This window comes from Crinia signifera, chromosome 3 (genome assembly GCF_055691185.1).
Source record: "Crinia signifera chromosome 3, ASM5569118v1, whole genome shotgun sequence".
Taxonomy (NCBI): domain Eukaryota; kingdom Metazoa; phylum Chordata; class Amphibia; order Anura; family Myobatrachidae; genus Crinia; species Crinia signifera.
Window position 1 is genome coordinate 295,036,661 of NC_139219.1, and position 20,242 is coordinate 295,056,902.

General features: G+C 44.7%; 1 protein-coding gene across 15 annotated transcripts in view; it reads right to left on the bottom strand.

The window, feature by feature from the left end:
- MYT1L (myelin transcription factor 1 like) overlaps nucleotides 1-20,242 on the bottom strand; it is a 461,092-nt gene that overhangs the window by 77,318 nt on the left and 363,532 nt on the right. For 14 of the 15 annotated variants that reach the window (XM_083178476.1, XM_083178474.1, XM_083178472.1 and 11 more), the window contains one exon: nucleotides 14,662-15,636. The exons of the other annotated variant lie outside the window; for it this stretch is intronic. In XM_083178476.1, the coding sequence (XP_083034602.1) occupies nucleotides 14,662-15,636 (975 nt within the window). The remainder of the gene's footprint in view (nucleotides 1-14,661; nucleotides 15,637-20,242) is intronic. 15 annotated transcript variants of the gene reach the window in all.

Below are 20,242 nucleotides of genomic sequence, written 5' to 3' on the forward strand. Positions count from 1 at the left end.
TTCAACGGTGTGTTGCTGTGGCCTAGCCCCCCGCGGTACAGCGGGGAATTACAGCTATACACCGATGCGGCCGGGGGAATCGGCTTTGGAGCCTTCCTGCACGGCTCTTGGTGCGCTGAGACCTGGCCGGAGGAATGGGCACTAGAAGGCCTCACCAGGAACATGCTTCTGCTGGAGCTGTTCCCTATTGTGGTGGCCCTGGAACTGTGGGGCAACCGCCTACGTGATGCCTGCATCACCTTCTGGTGTGATAACCTGGGGGTGGTGCAGGCCATCAACAGACAGAGCTCTTCTTCTCTGCCTGTTGTGCGCTTGCTCTCTCGCCTTGTATTGGTATGTCTGCGGCTTAACCTGCATTTTGTGGCCAGGCACGTTCCCGGGGTGGACAACTCGGTGGCCGACGCCCTGTCCAGGCGTGACTGGGCTAGGTTCCGGTCCCTAGCTCCGGGAGCGGATTTGGTTGGTGAGCCGTGTCCTCCTTATGTTTGGCAGGTCATCAGGCCGGCATGGAGGAACTAGCCATGCGGGCTATTGCTCCAAGGACGCTGCGTTGTTACCAAGCTGGCTGGCTGGAATGGGAACAATTCAGAATGTCCGCGTCACAGCGAGGTAAGGCCCCGGGCGACGCCATGCTGGCGTTTGTGTGGAGTTTGTACTCCGGAGGGCGGACTGTGTCAGCCGTGAGACGGCTGTTGGCCGGCGTGTCGTTCTTCTCATCGCTGTATGGGAGATCGGACCCCGGTCGGTCTTTTCTTGTGTCTCGGGCCCTGAGGGGCTGGCGGCGCGCTTCCCCTGTGGCTCCAGATAGCAGAAGGCCCATTGACGTGTCCCTGCTGCCTCCCTTATTGGGGGCGGTTTGGGATGTATGTCACTCTGAGTATGAGGTCCGACTGTTTCGCTTGGCATATGCCATGGCATTCCATGGAGCTTTCAGGGTCGGCGAGCTGGTAGCCCCATCGAGGCATCGACCTTCTCCTCTGTTGTTAGAGGATGTATTGATACAGGGCGATTTGGTTTGGTGCCGGGTAAGACGTTCCAAGACGGATCAGACTGGGAGAGGCCAATGGCTGTCACTGCAACCGTGCCCGGTGGAAGGGATTTGCCCAGTGGTGATGGCAAGCGCCTACGCCCTGCTGCGTCCTGACCGCCCTGGGGCAGGGTTAATGCATGAAGACGGCTCTTCATTGACAAAATACCAGTTCTGCCATGTTTTGCGACGTGCCCTGGGATCTCTTGGCCTGGATCCGCGGGAGTTTGGGACACACTCCTTTCGGATCGGGGCGGCCACATCTGCTGCTGCTGGGGGTCAATCCGACGCAGAGATACAGTCTCTGGGTCGATGGCGCTCGGCAGCGTTCCGCAGATACATTCGGCCTGGCCTGTCTCTCCATCTGCAAGACTGTAACCGACTGGACGCATAAGTACTCGTCTCACTTTAGCGGGAGTCTTGAGGTGGTCCACTTTCCCCCGGGGGCACAATTCGGCTTAATTCCAATCTGACATGGCGTCCTGGTTAGTTTACTCCGGGGGTTTTCTGTGCAGTGTGCCTCAAGGTCTGGTCGGTTACGGTTTCTTTATCTTCGCCTTCTCCGGTGTGGTTGGTCTGTTAAGTGAGGTGTGCTTTTGATGGCATGTGTCCTAACCTGTTTACATCTTTCAGGTCGCAGGGACTCCAAGACGGTGTGGGTGATGGGACACTCTTTTGTCCACTGGGCATCAATGGCGTGTGGCAGCTTGAATGAAAGTATGCGAGTGAAAGCTCAGAATGTGCGTTGGTTGGGTGTGCGAGGCATGCGTTGGGGAGCGCTACAGGGCCTTTTGCTGAGGTCGGTGCGGGACTTTGGAGTCCCTGAGGTGCTAATTTTGCACCTGGGCGGAAACGATATAGGCCAATGCACCGCCTTAGAACTGCGGTCGATTATCATCAGAGACCTGCATATTGTGGCTCAGGCGCTCCCTTGCTGCAAACTGATTTGGTCCTCAATGATTCCTAGGCGAGTCTGGAGGAATGCTAGGTCAGGGCCCCGCTTGGATAGCGCACGGAGAAAGGTCAATGCTGCGGTGCAGCGATACCTGTTGGCTAATGGGGGAGGGGTCATCAGGCATGACTCCATCACCTATAAGCGGGTTTCCCTGTATAGGCCGGACGGTGTCCATTTGAGTCCTGAAGGAATGGCCATATTCCTGGACGATTTGTTTAGAGGTTTTTAGTGGATGTGTTGTTGTTTAGTAAGTGCTGAGCGTTTAGGGTGGCGGTGCTGCAGCCTAAGGCTTGGCTTGTGGCGGTAAAGAACGGTCCTTGTTCAAATGAAGTGTTATGAGGATAGTGGGGTGCGCTCTCCCGTCAATGATACGCTTGTAGCCCATGCCCCTTGGACAGGGGTGGGATACACCACTTGCCCGAGTGGGTAGCGTGGGAGAGTTGAACACCAATGACGTATGAATGGTGTGATGTCATCTTACCCCTCTTTTCTCTATGACCGTTCTTTAGGGCCGCCACCCTCTTCTATAGATTAATATATATATATAGTTGTCAATTAATAAATTTGACATTCATTATTTTGAAACGCCAGCACTTGTGTCTGTCTCTTTATTTGTAGTGTTAAGTTAGATAAGTTTAGATAAGTTATTAAAGTGTTATGGCATAAAGATTGCCGATGGTACGTTTAAGAAAACCGATGGCTGAATAAGCTGGAGGTAACATAAACTACCGAAGGAGTCTGAGATGCCTGCACTTTGGTTGTGGTTTATGTTTAGGCTATGATGCTGCAGCTATAGCCAATTAGGGAGTAGGGAGGAGTTTCCTGTTGTAGGAATAGCCAGAGGTCAGGTGATCTGCACTCTGGTCCGGTTTTCCCCACCCTCCCTCCCTATTTTTCTATCCTTTCTTGGCGGCGGTAAAGAACGGTCCTTGTTCAAATGAAGTGTTATGAGGATAGTGGGGTGCGCTCTCCCGTCAATGATACGCTTGTAGCCCATGCCCCTTGGACAGGGGTGGGATACACCACTTGCCCGAGTGGGTAGCGTGGGAGAGTTGAACACCAATGACGTATGAATGGTGTGATGTCATCTTACCCCTCTTTTCTCTATGACCGTTCTTTAGGGCCGCCACCCTCTTCTATAGATTAATATATATATATAGTTGTCAATTAATAAATTTGACATTCATTATTTTGAAACGCCAGCACTTGTGTCTGTCTCTTTATTTGTAGTGTTAAGTTAGATAAGTTTAGATAAGTTATTAAAGTGTTATGGCATAAAGATTGCCGATGGTACGTTTATAATAGTTCCACTTTTAGTCTAATGATAATATGTACATCCTATGCCTCTCTCTCACACACACATACAAGCAAACTGTGTCTCTCTTTCACATATAGGGGTCAATTTAATTACACAATTTAATTGTGTACACGGGTAAGTGCAGCTATATGCTGCAATTATTATACCCCATTGGGTCGTGTTAAAAAATGCACGAGTCCAGGGTGAGATTGCGCCAAAGGGGTGGGGGAGTGGCAAGGCTATTAGCAGCATATGTACGCCATTATAATGGTAATACCCCCCCCCCTTTCTCTTTGCATCTTATATCTTCCTGGTCCGCCATCCTCTGTTTTTTCCTCCACCTTCTTTGTTTCCCAGGAGTTAATGTGTATAAGAGTGTCTTTGCTCCGATTGGCTGAGTGACTCTGTGTGATGTGTCACTTACCCAACTGAAGTACAGCAAACAACGCTGAGGAGTTCCTGCGAGGATCAGGACACTCATCAGCATTACAGGACAGCAGAACTGGAGCACTGTACACATAGAGGTGATTATTGACAGTCCCATACAGACCAGTCTGCCCTTGCATGTTATTGTATGGATCACTGAACCAGGAGAGCCCCGAACCCACCAGAGATTTACCGGACCCCCTACCAGGTCAGTTCGACCTTGAATGTCTTATTTGCATAATAGTTTCAGCATATACTGAATGTGGAGCATGGGGTCCTGTATCTAGGGGCAGCCAAGATGGGAGTTCCCCCCAGTTCTTACTGAAATTGGAGGGATGGGGAGCATATTGCTAAATCAAGTTATAACTTATGCAGTTCTATATTTTGTGCCATACAGGATCTAACATTTTGTATCTGGTGCCATGGTAAAAAGCAGATCCTTGCCTATAAGTACAGTACATCAGATAATTTGAACCTCCTGTATAATCAGACCAATCACAGTGCATGGATTGCAAAGAAGCCAATCGGCAAGCACTAGTAAATGTCACATGTCTTCAGACTCTACAATGAGCTTAATGCAACACAGTTACAATTTTTCTTTGACTACACCTGTGCATCAACTAGGCGATCTGGAAAACCTGCACTAATAAGCTAGGTAGACAGTAGTCGATATGTGTACCCATTGATATCTCTACCAAAAGGGGACACGTTGGGATGCTGGCATTTGCAAGTGCATCAACACGCGCGATTGGCAATGGAGGGGGCCATGCTGCTTTCCACGGCATGGCTCTCACTAGCGATGTCCGCCATCATCCTGTGTCAATAGACAATGGAGGACATCGCTAACGACCAGCAGGAGTGCACATTGTTACTGTGCATATGATATTGTTGAGTGTATATGCACATTTAGAGGTCCTTAAGGACCAAAGTTAGGGAACACTAGCCTAGAACACCTGATTATGACTCTTATTGTACAAAACTATCCAAATTTGGCACGTATAAACCTATAAATATAAAACTGCACTATATATAATTAATATTATTATTGTTAGTGACAAGGTAAATCATTAAATTAAAGGTATTTAAAATGAAATAGATCAGTGTCCCTGCAAAAATTGCTTTCAATTTCTGTTATGACATCTTTTGGCACACAAAGGAGTCATTTGGTCTGTCAAATGGATTGTGGTGGTCAGTGGTGGTACTTCACCTCATAGAAGTGAGGAGAAGTTAGCCTTATTTTTATATATGTTTGTGTATATATATATATATATATATATATATATATATCATTCAGTTGAGGTGTGGTACAGGGTTCCGACAGTCGGGATCCCGACAGTCATTAGCCCGACGTCGGGATCCCGAATGGCCGGACTCAGACAGAATGGCAAGCTCAACAAAGCCCCTTGCGGGCACGGTGGCTTGCAACGCGTTGGTATTTTAACAGTCGGGAGTCCGGCACCCATTCAGTTGAAACCGCAATGCTTTAGGGACAGTGGCCTTTAAGAGTTAAGTTGATTCCACCCCTTTTTTGTATATGTTTACTATTTGATTGTCCAGCCTATAGTGTTGTAGTAGGCATATGTTTAACTTCTTTATCAGTGCTGGTCCCTAAACTCCTTTTCTTCTGGAACTGCTAGGGAGTTAATGCTAGCAATTTATTTTGGTTATTTTTTGTACCAATAGTGTAGTGTATTATTTTACATAATCTGAGATCTTTCCTGTAGACATTGCCACGTAATTTGTTTTGTTGTTTCTAATAAAAACACCACTTAAAGAACGTTCCAAATAAATCCAATCGACTCCTCATTACAACACAGCAGCTCCCTTGCTTCCACAAGAGACTTGTCTTATAGCTGTCGTGGGTAAATAAAAAGATCTCTAGACTGTTACATTTCACATTTTCTTTCAAGTTGTACTGATTTAATTGTACTTATTGACCTCTTGGGATAAAGATATTTTCTAAAATAATATGGAAAATCGCTTTTTTAAATGAAAGCAATTGGGCTAAATTTTACTTTCCATTAAGTTTTCTAATTCAATAAGAACTATCCGTGAAGTCATTCTAGCAATGGGTATGTCTACAATTGGTCTATTAGTTACACAATGGCCAAAAAATACTGCAACAGTGTCTAAAGAGCTGGGTTTACCCAACTCCACTCCACAGAGATCCCTAGCAGTGCATGTTTCCAGGTCTCCTCAAAGAGCTGCAGGTGAAATTTCGCAATTATTACCAACAATGTTTCTTGTAAAATGTATCAGTCAGTAATGAACACACCTGTGATATGGAAAACATGCACTGTTAAGCTTAGAGCATTGAGCAGCAGTAAACACTTCTAATTAATGGCTTAAGAAAAATTATGGTTCTGAAACCAATAGGCTTCCATTGCACCAATAGACGTACTGCACTATTGCAATCTATACTACACTAACAAACAAACACAGGGAGGCGGTTAGCATCCCAGAGGATGGGATGTCAGCAGTCAGAATACCAACAGCGGCATGCGACTATTAGCTAGAAGGCCGAAATCCCGACAACGATAAGGTTAAAGGTTAGGCTGCAGGGGGGGCTAGGGTTGAACTGTGGAGAGGAAGGGTTAGGATTAGGCACATAGTGGTGTAGGTAGGTTAGGGTAAGATACTAGCGGGGTGGGATAGGGTTAGGCTGCAGGGAGGGAGTATTAGTGTTAGGGGAAGGCAGGGGGAAGGTAAGTATACTTATCAGCCCCCTGTCCGGATTCACTACATTGGGATGTCGGTGCCGGTACTTTGACCACTACCATCCACCGGAATCTTAACCTCCGGTAATCCCTTATGTATTCCCAACCAAATACTGTGACTTGATTCATTATCAGACCGCTTTACTAATTAAGATAAAGGCAGCAACTACTGCAGGGGAGGCCAACCCGCGGTTCTCAAGCCGCATGCGGCTCTCCCCCTGTTAAAGTGCGGCTCCTGCTCCGGCAGGTAGATCGCGGTCAAGTGCCCTAATGTACCATGTAAATAGCTGCTGAAGCCTCTAAAGCTCTAAGAGGCTTCAGTGCTCCCAGGGATGCAGTGCGCAGATGCAGGGGGAAGTGATGACGTCACCCACGCATCACGAGTGAGGAGCCACAGCGCCGGGCACAGGGTGTCACTGGTGTGGAACAGGCACCCGCTCCCCACACTGAAACCTCCACGCCCCCATCCCTCACAGCTCTGCTATTGCATCGGATGGAGCGTTCTTCGGCGCCTGTATGCCACATGCTGCGTCCATGACGCTGCTTCTGAGATACAGAAAGCACCACTATGAGACCTGCGGCAATGTGAGTAACTGAGCCTGGGAGGGGAGTGACGGGATGCCTCTCTCTCATCAGTGCCACGGCCACTTTTTACATATGATTCTGGGACTTTTGATGCCATAAACCTGTAACTGCTTCATGTACTGGCTGTCACTTGAACCTTGTGCAGCTCACCCTCCTGGCCTGTTCCTTCTGTCCTTTACCCTAGTGTGTCTACCTCTACCTCCAAGCAAAATAGCAGCCCCTCCCTACCCACATCACTCCCTGCCCTTACTCATATTTACCCTCAATTATACAAACGTCTCCCTGCCTACACACCAACTGTTGCTTGCCTTTATCCTACACTACTCTAACTGCCCCAGCAATGTCCCTGCTGCTGTGTGCCTTCATCCCACCCAAGGGGTCCAAATAGACCACGCCCCTTTTTTGGAAGAGCTCGGCAAAGGCGTGCGCATGTTGTTGGCTCTTTAGCTTGACTACAGATATTTTTCGGCTCTTCACCTCTGACCGGTTGGCCACCCCTGAACTACTGGATTTATTTTAAATGACCATCCTGTGTTGTGCTGCCTTAAAACAGGCCCCTACCTTACACTTGGCTCCTTACTGAAAGAATGCAACAAGGCAACGGATTACTACATTCATTGGCTGTCTGATTGTATTGATGAGATATGTTGTTTAAAATAAAAATGTATTCTGTTTAAAATAAAGTGTTTAGTAGGAAAAAATATATAATTTATACTGTAAATATAGTCATCGATAAGTGTTCCTTTATTTTTTTGCAAAACATACTATTTGGGCAACAGCGGGTCGATGTGGAACTGTAAATACCTCTGATTACCATGCTGTGTGAGGGGCACTATGAAAATGCTGAGTAATTGGTGGTAGTAATTCTGCTAGCAGAGCTCACTATTCCGTACAGGTGCTATTATCTCCCTTCTCTTCCCCATAATCCTTTATCTTCTCTCAGAACACTTCTGTTAATCTTACTGATAATGTATGCACATCCTCTCACAATACAGCAGTTTGGGGGCGTGTCCTAGTCGTAATATGTGTGATATCATTGGGTTCAGGAAAGGAAGTCATTGGGAGTGACCATGTTCGGAAGGGAATGGAAAATTGAGACAGAGCAGGTAAGGATATGGCAGATACAACACTTTGAATTTGGTTGTAGCCTGCATAGAGAGATGCAATGGCATCTCCATTATACTGTACATTGCCCTGTGTTGGGCATAATGAACCACAGAAAACACTTGGGATTCACACTTCCCTTTAGCACATAAAGCCATTGTCAAAAGGAGCACATAGGATATTTTGGTAGCTGTCTCATAAACAATTAGCATATGTAAATGGGGTTGTTTACAGGTAAATCTGCAAGGTGAAATTACCCTTTATAAGAGACGAACATTAGTTGAAAGTAGCTCAACCAACAAGATTCATCAGTACCTTCCAAGACTCCAAGGAGCAATTACAATACTACTTAAGGACATTACATACAAGCCATTGCCTTAAGTTGCTCATTAGCAATTAGATGTGATTTTTAATTATTTTTTTTTATTAGAATAATCTATCCTAATTAGTTGTTACGGTAAAAAAGTGAAGGGTAAAAATTAGACGGGTTTTTATTATACATTACAGATATCACTAAGCCATGGCAAAGTAATGCATTATACAGTGAGCCACAGCTAAAATGGGTTCTGTATAAACAAACATAACATGTTCGAATGCATAATGCATATTAAGTTTGGGTTCCACGTGTTATTTTCCTTATTTTTCTGTGGACCAAGTCAGTAGTAACTAGATGTACAATGGCCAACAATTATAGTAAACCATAATAAATAGTCCAGACTTAATACTTAAAAGCCCAGATCCTGTTTGCCACTTCATTTTTTAAGGTTGGGTACTCACCTGACTGATGGACAATTAGGAAACGGTCGAGCCGTATTCCCTTCAGGCCCTTGCCATGCCCAAATGTCCATACACAACAGCAAGATTTAATCAAAGGCTTAACGATCACTGTTCCGTCCTTCATTCATAATCTGTGATGTGACGAAAACTAGGGTCACGTCTTCCCATGGCATTACTTGGCCTGCAAGGTCCCCAGACCTCTCAGCTTGTGACTTTATTGGTGCACATAAAAAATTTAAGTGTACTCACATTGCCCACTTATTAAGAGCTGAAAGAAATCAAAACATTTCTAGAATTTCTTTGAAGAGGCTACGCCACATTATGGGAACCATATGTAGAAGATAAGAGGAATGCCTACACAGAGACTTCAGGTCACCTTGAGGATGTGATCTTCAATAAATTAAGGTCTTGCTATGTGTTTTAAGATGGCAAATTTGTAATTTGGCAAATTAAAATAGCTAATTTCAATATTGGGTTTTTTAAACTGCCCGTTTCCCTGACCCACCCTGTATATGAGAGTGTGTGTTAGATTGATATCATTTGAAATGCTTACAGTTAAGAATACTGCCCACCTAGTGTGTGTGTGTGGGGGGGGGGGGGGGGAGGGGGGGATCTAAAAAAGAACCCTCCTTACAAAACTGGAACAATTATGCCCATGTTTATAGCCATTTGTTTTGTTTTAAAAACAAACATGCCTCTCGCTATAAGGCGTTTAAATTCTTTGTTCAAGTAGAAAAAAAAAACACATACACAAATGCAACAAAGAAAGTACCAATCAGCTTTAGCAATGCATTTGCAAATAGCCAATCATAAGCAGTTGGTTAACACTGGTGACCATTGTCTTCATTACATTTTTTCATCTGCTCACCACCACCTGCAAAAATTTGTCTCTCTCTGGCATACATCCATTTATGTTCCGTTCATCATTTGTTTGCAGTTGCCTGGAAAAGATCTATGCTTGGAATGTGTATCTTGCCTCTCCAGTCTGGAGTAAGTTCAGGGTTGCCGACTTTCAAAAAATCCTCTCCGGGAGAAGCCCGGAGAGGAATCTTGTGTTACGCGTTTTGGGGGTGGGGCTTAACAGTGACGTCATTAAGCCACGCCCCCATTACGGCAGATAGCCGAAATAACTGATATCCATGGAGGGGCCAGGCCTAAAATGACACGATTGTGCCGTTTTAGCTCCGCCCCCTCCCCTGAGACCCGCGGATTGCATCATATAAATGCCGCAATCGGGGGGGCTCAGTGGGGGTCCCCCTGATTCCGGGAGGGTTGCTCACCCTTCCGGGGGCCGGGAGGAAGGACCCGATTTTCGGGAGACTCCCGCAAATTCCGGGAGGGTCGGCAACCCTGAGTAAGTTCCAGACTCGCTTATCTGGGCATGCCCATTGTGATTTCATAAAAGATGTGGTATGATAACTGCTCGTCTGGTTCTGATGACTCACTTTCACAACACTTCAGGGAATAATGTCTAAAGAATACACTGAGCATCCTCTCGGGTGTGACTGGAATGACCAGAGAAAGAGAGCCACGCATTTCGCTCATTATTGGATGTTATGTTTTATGTATGAGCAAAACATCCAGAGATTAAAGATCTCTGTGAAATCAGTACAGTTATCATTGACGGGGTTTAACACACATATATAATTTAGAAATTGTAATAAGATAAACTTAATATAGTTGTTGAAGCTAATGGTTAGCATTACAGTAATGGTTATCATTACTGCCTCACACCGCTGAGGTCATGGGTTAGATTCCCACCATGGCACTAACTGTGTGGAGTTTGTATATTCTCCCTGTGCATAAGTGGGGTTCCCCTGGGTATCCCAGTCTCCTACACTCCAAAAATATACCGGTAGGTTTATTGGTGTGTGCGGTAGGGAAAATAGAGTGTAAGTTCCACTGGGGCAGGAAACTATGTGAGTGGCTAAAAAAAAATATATATATATATATATATATATATATATCAATGTTGCTGGCTGGCACTGAAAGACTTATAAAGTTCAATAAACACCGGAGAAGTGTATTAAACTATGACTTTAATACACTTCTCCAGTGTTTATTGAACTTTATAAGTCTTTGAGTGCCAGCCAGCAGCATTGATATATTTATCTCATTTGGAAGGGGGGCACCACAGCAAGCTGAATTATATATATAAAACCTGCATACACCAACTGACTGAGATCACTGCGGGTGGGGTTGGCATTTTTTACATCCTTCTTAAACCAGTTACTTTGCAGTGCACAGTTACCATTGAGGAAGGCTGACAGTGGTCTGCCAAAACAGCTGTTGGGACTGCTGTACACATGTGACACATTTTTTGATAAAAGTTTTTTTTTTTTTCATGAAACTGTGTGCTGGTACTCTCTCATCTGGCATGGTTGGGTAAGTGTAGTTATATATATATATATATATATATATATATATATATATATAGAGGACGGGGGCAACGCCGAAAGCGCTTGGCGCTTCAATACACTTTTTTTTTGCCTGATGCACCCTGTGTGATTTTTTCTGTGATTCTGAGTGCCACCCACCAGCTGGATTTTATATATGTATATATATATTGCTTTAAGACCCAATGACTTGTATCATTTTAATTTGCTTCATTAAGGAATGCATCCAGTATATACTTATACTTTTCAATATCCAATTAACTTTCAGGTACTTTTGTATGATAAGGTTTGTATTATATTTTACTCATAAAGGTGTGATAAAGGGAGCTGCACAAAGTTATGTAGATTCCACCAAAGAACATAATACAGGCATTGTATCTTTTATGGTACTTTTTGAATTTACCTTTCTTTCTGCTATTGAATTATACTCAGTGGTGTTCTCATACAAGGAAGAGGAATGAATCGCATTTAAGAAATAAATTGCTATTGATCCTCACCTAAGACACATCATGACTTGCATCTCAAATCATTTCCACCACCTAACCATCAAAGGATAATTAATGTGCAGTCACTGTCCGTGCCTTACATCATTATCCAACCGCAAACAGCTCTATCAGTGCACATTTCCTTCATCATTACCTTTCTGTTCATGCAAATCTTATGAATCATGATACCATCAGCGCTTTTTGTAAATGTGTCCAACTGATGACTAATGATTCAAATTGTTTGGATACAATAGAACTCCCCATCATGATAGTAAACCAAAAATGGTGCCGATCATTTAGGACTTTATTCACAAATTTGCGCACGTCCGCTATGCGGAGGGATATCACAATTTTTGGCAACTGTGCATGGTCTGGTGCCGGGCTGGCTGAGGAGCTCAAAGCATCTCCATCCCTGTTCACCTCTACAAAGATTTTTTTCTCAAAAGGGTGTGGCCACACCTTCCGTGATAAAGCCATGCCCCCAAATATTACCTGGGCCCGGCAGACCTCTCGGCAGTAGACCTTGGCATTGTGCTAGGGCCTACTGTGCATATGCAGGTCTCCAGAAATATGGAGCCTGCCATGTTTTGCTGACTAATCACATCTATTCTGCACATGTGCAGCAACCATTTTCCCAGTGATTGTGTATTGCTGAATTGTCATCGTGGGACTTCAGAATGGTGAGTAATTGAACATGGTTGCAGTGTGTGTGACCCACAGGCCCATGTGCACTACACACACTGCATCCATTATACATCCACCAATGTATGAATATATAGTGTGGTGCAGATGGGACCAACTTGTGTATGATGCTGAATCAGCCCCATAAGCCTAACCACAGAACAGAGATGGAAAACGTTTGTTTCTCCGGTTACTTTGCAACTACATGAAAGGAGGGAGTAAGATCTGAAGCTCTCAGGGAGATCTTTGATCCCTATGGAGCCGTGCTGTTGCAGTTCACACAGTCATCTTTGCAAAGTAGATAATAGGTCAGAGTTCTGTTATCTGCTTTGTTAAGACGCTCCTGTCCTGTGCAATACGCACTTGTGTTTCTCCGCATAAACCAGTTATCTTTATGAGAGCTTCTGTCTCTCCTCTTATTAACCTGCCAAAACAAAATGGAGAAGAGATGATTTAATGTAACACTTTTGTACACAACCCAGGGCAGAACTTGTAAGTTGTGGGCCCAGGTGCAAAAATATAATTTGGGTCCCCTTCCACCACCCCAACCCAAGTTCCCAATATACAACATTGCAGTGGGTGGCAGGGGGAGGCACAGTGTGAAAGGGAAAACCAGTGGGAGATAGGAAGAGGGTAACATGGATAGCAGTTGGCCGAGAACTCGATGCATGGCAACTGCTGCACCAATGGTAGTTCCACCTCTGTTACAACCCTAAGGAGGAAGAGGAGGTGGATGTTTTCAATTGGTTCAACAACCATTTATGCAGTATATGCACTATTTAAAGTTATGAGTTAAAGATTCTATATTGGATCTAGGATGATATTAAAGTTTGCTGTTTTGCGTTTTTCATGAACGACATTTGAAGAATGTGTGCACTCACTTGTACAGTCTATAAACATTAAAATAAATAAATCCCTATCATCATTTTTATGTATTTTTTTGTTTTTAAATTAATGTTCGGCAGGACCAGGTAATTACATACTGTGTTACATTCTTATTTTTTTAATAAAAGATTGAGACATGATATCTTTTCTCCTTGGTTTCCGCAAAAAAAAAAGAACATTTCTCTATAATTAAATGCTGAATATATTACTTGTTCTAGACTCGAAAATATCTATTTCAAAGGGGCTAATGGGATCATCAATTAATATAAAAAGAATTAATTGCATATTGTTGCAAGTGATTTAGAGACACTAGATTTGTGCATCTCACATACACAGCGAGACACTCGAATTGCGCATCCATCCCTCCTTAGCTGTACACTACATCAAGGCTCATTATAAACTCATAGCAATACATATTGAAAAAAGCTGAATATGAGAATTCATCAATCACCCATCATTTATATGGTTTTATAATGAGCATTTTAATTCTGTCAAAACACATCTCTACAATGTACTTCCAGTATCACCTATGCACAGTGAGTAAGATATTTTAGGGTACATTTTTTAAAGCTTTTAAAAATGAACAGATGTAATATTGCCCATAGCAACCAATCAGAGGCTGCCTATCATTTATCTATTGCATCATAGAAAATGATTGAAAGAATCGGATTGGTTGCTACAGGCAACATCACCCCCTTTTCATTTTTAGAAGCTTTAGTAAATTTAACACTTTGGATTCACCAATAGTGATGAGAATGCTGGTATTTAGTCAATAGGAAGACTACAAAAAGGCTAAAGGGACTTTGTTATGTCACTAGCTCCATCTAAGGACCTTATTCAGATCCGTTCGGTCCTCAGTGCATTTGCACGGAGCACCGATGTTGTGCATCTGCACAGGCGCTTTTCTGTGTATGTGCAGACGCAGGGTTTGTGCACCCATGGCGAACATTCGGTCCGCCTGGTGCACACACCCTACATGGCAAGCAGGGGGCGGAGAAGAGCGGGGGGGCGGCACCGGGCAGCCCCATTAGGATATGGGAGCACCCAGCGTTTCATGGGTGTTCCCATGAGAACGCTGGGCGTTCTCAGGCTAATGAGGCTGTGACGGATATGCGGGGGCGGGCAGCTGACATCACCGGATGTCAGCTGCCCCCCCCTGTCCTTGTGAGTCAATCAGAATAAGGTCCTAAATGTGTGTGTGTGTGTGTGTGGGGGGGGGGAGGCTGCAACTTTATAAAAACAGCTTTAAAAACAGATTGAAATACCACTAACAAATATATAAAACCTTTGTCTTAACAAAGCTTTAAAAATACAACTGAATATTACCTTTTGTATAACATGGCTTTTTGACATGACCATCGCTGGACTTTGGCCTTCTTTCCTCCCCTGAGAGGTGTCTCATTGTATGGTCATCACAAATTCTCATGCCGTCTCTCCTTCCAGCTTCCATGGCCATCTTATCCCTCATTGCCTTTGCTCTCTCGCTTTCCAGTGCTATGGCTTTTTCTAGCAGTGAAAGATTACCTTTCGTCATATCGAAGACTTCTTCTGACCTGTCGGAGGTGATGGAGGTAGTGTCATCATCTCTGTCAATGCAGTCATCCTCTTTTGCACAGCTAGAAAAAGTTCTCGATCTGGGACTCAACTGTTCTTCGAGTCTCATCAAGTTCATCATGTCTGAATAGTTCCTGTCGGGCATTCGATCGGAATAGTCTTCATCTGACCTGGGCATTCTCATGATCATGTTTTGCTGTTGAGTTCTATCGTGAGAATTTGTTTCACTAAGTTTTCGTGCAAGGTCGAAACATTGGTTACGTAAGCATTCTAGACTACTCAAGCACACCTCCTCATCGCTCTCCTCTACCATTTTTTCTGCATGCCCGTTATTCATAGGCTTCCCTAACGTCAGATAGTTCATATTTCTTGTATCTTCCTGGCATGCATTGTCCATATAGCCCCTGTCATTGAGGTTATCTGAAAGTACTACACCATGTCCTTGTGCCAGCAGTTTGAGGGAATCCACTGTTTCCCGCACAACATCGCTGTCCAAATCTAAACTAAGCTCCGTTTTCCGTCCCACATTCTCGTTCTTGTCACTGTCATCTTCCAAACTATTAGAAGTATTGCTGTTCATTTCAGATTCCGTCCTGGCTCTGTATGCTGCATCCTCGGCTATTTTGCCAAGATTCAACAACGACTTGGCCACCAGTTCATCATAATTATCGTATTCATCGTTATTATTATCATCCTTTTCTGTGTCGTGCATTATTCGAGAACTGTGACAATCCATTGGGTGATGGTCTAAAAAAGCGAACAGAGAAAAATAGCTAGAACACTAAGAGACATTTGTAGTTGAATTAACAGAATTTACGCCTTTACAACATAACCCAGCATAAATTCTATGGGGACATACTGTTTGTGTTAGAGACACATTCACGCTGCAATCTTACACAAGGGGAGAAATTTAATAGGAGGAGAGATTCAGAAAGGGAGAGATTTGGTAAGGAATCTCTCACTTTCTAAATCTCTCATCCTATTAAATCCCCCCCTTGATGTCTTTAAACTCCTTAATGTGACATATATACATTCTGACCCTGGACTGGATGAGCTGCTTTCTCAAAGGTAAATGTAGGTGGAGAGATAGATAAAGGTGTTCACATAGGCAAAAAAAAAGAAGAAGAGTTAGACCATAAAAAAACAAAAAAAACAAAAACAAAACAGAGCTTCTGTAATAGTATTCAGTATGTGACCAGCAGGGGACAACATTAGAACAAGCATCTAGTGATTAAGAAGTCTATTAACTACAGTAAGCCTTGGATGGCGATAAAGTGGAAGGAGATGAAGAGTGAAATTAGAGATTCATAAATTGAGAGATTTGGTAGGAAATCTCCATTTTTTTTTAAAAGCGGCAACCATTTACATTGCAATAACCAGTTTGATTTTGAAGTGTAAAACGTAAAAAAAAACCTGGAGATTTCTTACCAAATCTCCTTTTTTCTGAATTTCTCATCCTATTAAATTTCACCCAAAGCCAACTAGCTCCTAACTCTCAGTTTTTCAAACATAGCCTGTTACATAACAGTTAGGAGCTGCATTCAGTAGGGCTGCTCCCCCATTGCTACTTAAACTGCAGATGAAATGCTTACACACGTGCATTGGCAGGGCTATGGAAATTGACGGCTATCGATTTTCCGAGATTTGCAGGCCTTGCTGAATAAGACCCCAAATCCAAAACAACAAGAGGAGATTTACTAAGTGGTGTGTTTAAGCCTGAAATGTAAAGCAGCAATCATTTCACACAAAGTTATGCTTTCAACATGATTGCTGTTCTAGATTTTGCAATCCACCGCTTAATAAATGCATCCCAACAAATCAAAGATTTGCTTTAATTGAAGGCAATTCACAAAAGTGCCATAATATTCTCCTATCTTTGCTCCAATTTCCAGGCTTTTCTAGAGAACCCAATAGTGGCACATGAAGGCGGACAACACCGTGTGTATGCTAAAAGGGGTGAAGCGATTCCGGGGGGTTCTTTGCTAAATGTCCCCAGTTGTTAATCCACAGGCTAAGTGCAGATTTAGTTTTGTTGTGAACGATTGTTTACTAAGATGTAAGTGGTGATGAAGAAACATGAGCGTGATGGAGGCGCAAGTTCCATCTGTTGGAATACAAATTTGGGGGTACTAAGCGGATGCCAGTTATTGGGATTCAGAATGTACTGAACATTACGTTTGCACATTTAAATTTCACTTTTATTGGAAAATTCGGTACTTGTTTCCTAGAACGGCCACAATCGTGAGTGATCGTGGCTCTTAATTAAGGGACACGATCCTCACGATGTGGCCGATTTTTTACAATTTTTTCCATTTGATTGACAGAAATCGGGTCAATCGGTCGGTCGCGACCAATTAAAATCGGCCGCGATGCGACCGACCGATTGACCCGATTTTTCCATAGACTTCAATGTTAAAAAATCTTTTAACATTGAAATCGGTCGGTCTTGTGCCATTATAATGGCACAAGATGAGATGGACTTGATTAAGTCCATCTCACATAGGGAAAAATGATAAAAAAGGTGAAATGGGCCAATATGACCCATTTCACATTTTTTATGTGCCCGCCATGACCCCACGATAGACGTGAACCCGAAGCGTGGCGAGCGCAGCGAGCCCGCGAGGGGCGGCGGTGCGCGTCCTCCGACCTTTTCATTTCCCTACTATCCACTAGGGCGTGGAGTGAGAATATAATAGTGTGGCGAGCGCAGCGAGCCACCGAGCCCGAAGCGTGGCGAGCGCAGCGAGCCCCGCGAGGGGACGCGTATACCTGTGAAGTTAGACGCGTCCCCTCGCGGGGCTCGCTGCGCTCGCCACGCTTCGGGCTCGGTGGCTCGCTGCGCTCGCCACACTATTATATTCTCACTCCACGCCCTAGTGGATAGTAGGGGAATGAAAAGGTCGGAGGACGCGCACCGCCGCCCCTCGCGGGCTCGCTGCGCTCGCCACGCTTCGGGTTCACGTCTATCGTGGGGTCTAGCACACTTATTAACATTTGGGGGGGCAATTTAAACAAATCTGGTGTAAAAAAAAAAAAAATCGGGTGAAAAATCGGCAGATCGGATCGGTCGCATCGTATGCGACCAAATCGCATGCGATGCGACCGATCCGATTTTTTATCTTACGACCACAACGATCTAAATCGTTGTGGCCGTTCTAGGAAACAAGTACCGAAAATTCATTTGGAGTATTGTAAGAAGCATATACAGACACAAAAGTAACATATAGGCTGGACTCGTCACTCAGGACTTTGACTTACTATCTTGCTCCGGTGCCCTCAAGTTTTATATATAAAAATATCACCGTTTTGATTTTGATGTAAATATGTATACGGCTAAACTGATGTGTATTCTAGGAGATAAGCGTAAATCTAGAATTGAAGCTGTAAAGTAGCAGCATTGTACCTATGAGTGCTCAAGGTGTAGAATTAGTGCATTTGTGCAAGTAGATTGTCTCTCCCACATGTTTTGCATTTCCTAAGTGACCATTACCGACTGATTAACTTCTTGTTAAATTTATTTTTTAATGTGTCTGTTTAGTTATCTGTTATAAAACTATACCTCCCAACTGTCCCGCCTTCCGTGGGAACGGCCCGTTTTTTGGGAACGTTCCTGCGTCCCACCCGGGAGGTATATTCATACCTCTCTGCCAGTATACTAACATATACAAAAAAGTAAAAAAAAAAACACATGGGTCCAGGAGTGATGCACAGTAAGCTCGGTGGCTGTACAAGATGACGAGCGGTACTGCTTTCCTAGCACGGCGCCCATCTCATTGATTGTATGCCTTAAGTTTAAGGTACTTATGCATCCATAAGATGCATGAGATCCATGAGATCCATGAGATAAAAAATCGTGAGCCCCCAATAACCATTGTTAACGCCACCAGCACTATCAACACCAACCCAAAGCGTGGCGAGCGCAGCGAGCCCACGAGGGGCGGCGGTACGCATCCTCCGAGCATTTCATACCCCCACTATCCACGTCGGCGTGGAGTTGATTTTATAAACTGTGGCGAGCGCAGAGAGCCACCGAGCCCGAAGCGCGGCGAGCGCAGCGAGCCCCGCGAGGGGACGCGGTCTACTTTACATGTATTCTGCGTCCCCTCGCGGGGCACGCTGCGCTCGTCACGCTTCGGGCTCGGTGGCTCGCTGCGTTCGCCACACTATATAACATCATCTCCAGGCCGACGTGGATAGTGGGGGTATGAAAAGGTCGGAGGACACGTACCGCCGCCCCTCGCGGGCTCGCTACGCTCGCCACGCTTTGGGTTGGCGTCAATAGTGGGGTGGCGTTAACAATGGAGGACCATTTCGCCCATGAGGGGGGGTTAGCAATTAAAATTGGGGTTTTGGGGCTTTTTTACATTGATTCCAATGTAAAAAATCTCGTCGATTGCGTCAATTGCATCATCTCATGCATCTTATGCCGCACAAACACATAAGATGCATGAGATGCTTGCAATGTAAAATTCTCGTCAATCTCATCGATTGCATCATCTCATGCATCTTATGACGCACAAACACATAAGATGCATGAGATGCTTGAGATATCAGCCCCACACATACAATCTAGATCGTGGGCGCCGTGCTAGGAAAGCAGTACCTGACGAACATTTATGAGGCATGGGTTTTTAAAACCACGCCTCATAAATGACTGCCCTTTAAAAAAAATAAAAAAACATCTGCGTTCGGTTGGCATCCCGCACAGCCACTGAGCTTGCACATCTGGCCCATGGGATTATTTATTAATCATTTACAGAACTACAGAATGTAGAACGGTTATATAGAGTGGCGTAACTATAAATTTTGCTCCCCCCCTGCCAAAAAGTTTGTGGCACCCCTCCCACCCAGGCTCCTCTGCAGCGTGTTTTCCCAGCGTGTGACGTGATGACGTCACACGCATAATGGAGAAGGTGAAGCAGGAGAGAGGAAGAGAGACCAGCAGACACTGCTGCTTTCCTTGACTCCGATGCATCCCAGGCCGCCCTAGCATGCCCATCCGCCTGCCCACCCATCAGCCCGCCCATTCTGTACACAGTAGCCAATAGCTGGCTCTGTGTACAGTCAATTGAATCAGTGGGGGGGGGATTGGTCGTATCTGCCATGCCTCGGCTGACTCGCCTCCTTTGCTCAGCCAGTGGGCAGCGGCAGGCAGCAGCATGTCAGTGCGTTGAGCGGGTGCCGGCGCCCACACAGACCCCACTGCCGCTTGTTCCCCCAAGCGGCAGCTCGGGCTGCCTAACAGTAGTTACGCCACTGGTTATATACTAGAGCATATAGTAGTCACTGAACGTAGTGATCTGTTTCTGTATCCACACCACCTAGTACAGTGTTACTGGGCGGGATGCCCTAA